Genomic DNA, 2,960 nt, shown 5'->3' with positions numbered 1-2,960 from the left:
CCCTCGCCGCCACGACGCTGCGGCACCGGTGAGCTCACCGGGCGACAAAGCCCTGGTGCCCTCTGGACAGCAAGACCTCCACTCCCAAATCCTCTAACCGCTGCCTACCCTCCCGCCCTCACCACCTCGAGCCCTGCAAAGACACGCACACGTCAATAGAAAGACTCGCCTCAGACAAGAGGGTGCAGGATTGGGCCCAGACCCTTTTCCCCAGGCAGCCGGCAGAGCTCGCTGCGACAGGGGACGGCTCTCGCCCAGCGATGCCGCTGACACCTCTCTCCTCTTCGCCCGAGCAACGAACCCGGGCGCAGGCAAAGGGCCTGCGGGCTGCACAGCACGGGCATCCCTGACTCCCGTCTCCATTTTAAAGGCGAGGACGGCTGCAGTCGGCTTCATTTTATGCACATCAGGTCCAGGCCTTTTGCTCCCGGCAAGTCGCCAACGCAGGTGAAGACTGGGCGGCCCTGTGGTACCCTCCTCCGAGGGGCGAGAGGTTCATTTGCACTGCAACTGCTCGTTCCTTGCCTCTGGATGTTTTTTAAGGCTGTACCGAGGACTGACAGATTCCCACGATAAAACTCCAAATGTAAGGGTTTATCACAAGGATTCCCGTTTTCCACACACACAGACGCACATGAAAAAACATACACGCACACAGAGTTGCAATTACAGTGACATTTTACCCACTGTAATTATTAGTTATGAAAATAATGAGCTATGAAATTCCAATTTAGTGTTGACAACTTTAATGACAAAGCTCGGGAGCCTCACTCTTAGCTCTATAGTGCAAATATATCTAACAGTAAATCTATTCGAACTATCACAAGTAAAACTGTCAGACACTCGCCTGGTAGGTAAATAAACGGCCCGTTCCTTAGCTGTGCGTTGGTCCTGGTGGGAACTGGTGGCAACTCTGCCGCAGCAGAGAGCATCCCCGGCCAAACCGCGCCAGCCAGGCTGGGCGCAGGAGCCCGTGCCGGCAGCAGATGCAACAACGCAATAACCGAGCGAAGCAGCCCATGATGGGTAAGCAGGTCTCAGACAAAGCCCATGGAAAGTTTTCCTCCCTAAAACAGTAAAGGCATGGATCTCCTCAAACCGACACCGGCAGGAACGCGGGTAGCTTGCGGGGGAATGTAGCTCCCTGCAACGAAGGCGTAAGAGAAAAAGCAGGGATGCTGAGCGTAACCTGCACGCTGGCTCGTGCGGCTTGCTAAAAGCACGCCACGCGGGGCCGTGGAGATGCTGTTTGCCCGTTAAAGCGAGCATAGGCAAGAGGGGAAAAGGAGCGGGAAGAGCTACAAAAGCCAGGGCCTGCGACCGCGCCAAGTCAGCCTGAGTCTGAACACTGAACTGGCCACTGACAGATCATAAATGCTGCTAATCCAAGCAGATCCCTGGCGCGATACTGCAAAAAAAAACATTGCCCTAACAGTCCTTGCAGTTATGCTATGTCCAGGAACGCAAATTGGCTAAAAACTGGGAAAGAAAAAGATGGTAAAAATAAAAATGGTAAAATTCTAAACAATGACGTTACCTGTGACAGTTTAGTAAATAGTTGAGGAATTAACTTTTCCAGGTTACCAAGAAAAACAAATTCTAAGAAAAAAAAAAAAAAAAATGTTTTCCTTAATATAAGTTGCCCAAATACCTCAGAATACCCAGGGTCCAAAACCTTTCTAACACTGTAATTTACACAAATTATGTTCAGATTCATTCACAAGATACAAAGAAGCAAAGATGGTATTTTCGGCCTGAATCGATGTCAAATTTTAAAACTAAATCAGGAAATTATGAGAGCTTGGAGTTTAATTTCCTGTTGCCACAGTGGTCCGAGCAGCTCCAGCCTGAACAGAATGTACTCCCAAAAGAGCCAAAATCAAGATGGTTAATAGCTACGTACGGTATCCTGTGCTCTAACTAAGAATGCATTCCAGCACAAGAGTACAAAAAGACGTTGAATTAAACAGTGGGACAGACTGCAGAATAGCCTGTGTGACTGAATGGCACGGCAATGTTGATGCAATATGTAACGAGATTATTGCTGAAACAGGGCCGTCTTCGGAAAGCAAAGCGAGCAACTTCCAGAAATTTTACTTGTTTTGCATTTTACTGAAAATGACTCCCGGATTTCCCTACTTGTTCAGAAAAGACAGGTGCAGGATTTATGCCACACATACTGCAAACACACCCCACACGGCATTTGGCACTTTGCGTGTTCAAATTACCCATAAGAAGCTGCGAAAGGGGCAAACCAGACACAGGAACAGTGGCACTTTTTTCCCGCATCAGGCGTATAAAACCATGAGCGGTCAGGAAGCCCCAGTGCTCACCGGACTGATTTCCTGAAGTTTCTACCATTCTCCATGTGTCTGCAGCCTTCAATTCAGGGACCAGCACTGACACTTTTCTCTTGACGGACACAGAAGGATCCGTCATCCCCCCTTTACCTGCCAAGTATTTTGCTGACGCAGCCGTGGCTGACGCGGAGCTGCCGGGAGATGTCACACGGCCGGACCCCTTGGTGGGCGAGCTCCACGATCCTTTGGCGAACGACATCTGGGAGGGGGCGGCCGTTCACAAAAACACCCCCCAGCTGATTCACGCCTCCATGTCCTGAAACACACAGGGGAGGGGGAGAAGGGCAGCAGAAGAAGAGCTGTGTGAGAGTTTTGGACATTTCTGCAAGGCAGATCCCCCAGCCCCAGCACTCCCCAGCGCTGGGCATCGCCTCCCCAGCATCGGTCCAGCCTCCAGCTGCTTTTCCCTGGGCGCCGCGGGGTCACGGCCACGCCGCCTGTGATGCCGCAATGCCACTTGCCAGAGGGAAGGATGCACCCGCCTGAAGGCAGGGGTGGCTCCCTGTGGGAATACGGCCACGGGAAACCACGCGGCGCTGCCCCGCTCCCTGGACGCGGGCCACCCTCCTCCCGAAGCCAGTGGCCAAAATCGGCCCACAG

The 2,960-nt window shown here is 52.1% G+C and overlaps 1 protein-coding gene across 1 annotated transcript in view; it reads right to left on the bottom strand.

Annotated features, from left to right (window-relative positions):
* Nucleotides 1-2,616, bottom strand: part of LOC104160287 (paired box protein Pax-5-like) — a gene marked incomplete at both ends in the record, with an annotated part of 11,070 nt that extends 8,454 nt beyond the window's left edge. The window contains one exon of the mRNA XM_009698382.1: nucleotides 2,451-2,616. Coding sequence (XP_009696684.1) covers nucleotides 2,451-2,616 — 166 coding nt within the window. The remainder of the gene's footprint in view (nucleotides 1-2,450) is intronic.
* Nucleotides 2,617-2,960: the final 344 nt, after the last annotated feature.

This window comes from Cariama cristata, unplaced genomic scaffold (genome assembly GCF_000690535.1).
Source record: "Cariama cristata isolate BGI_N322 unplaced genomic scaffold, ASM69053v1 scaffold26750, whole genome shotgun sequence".
In the NCBI taxonomy this organism is placed as follows: domain Eukaryota; kingdom Metazoa; phylum Chordata; class Aves; order Cariamiformes; family Cariamidae; genus Cariama; species Cariama cristata.
The sequence above is the reverse complement of the archived record's forward strand: the minus strand, read 5'-3'. Positions and strand labels throughout refer to the sequence as shown.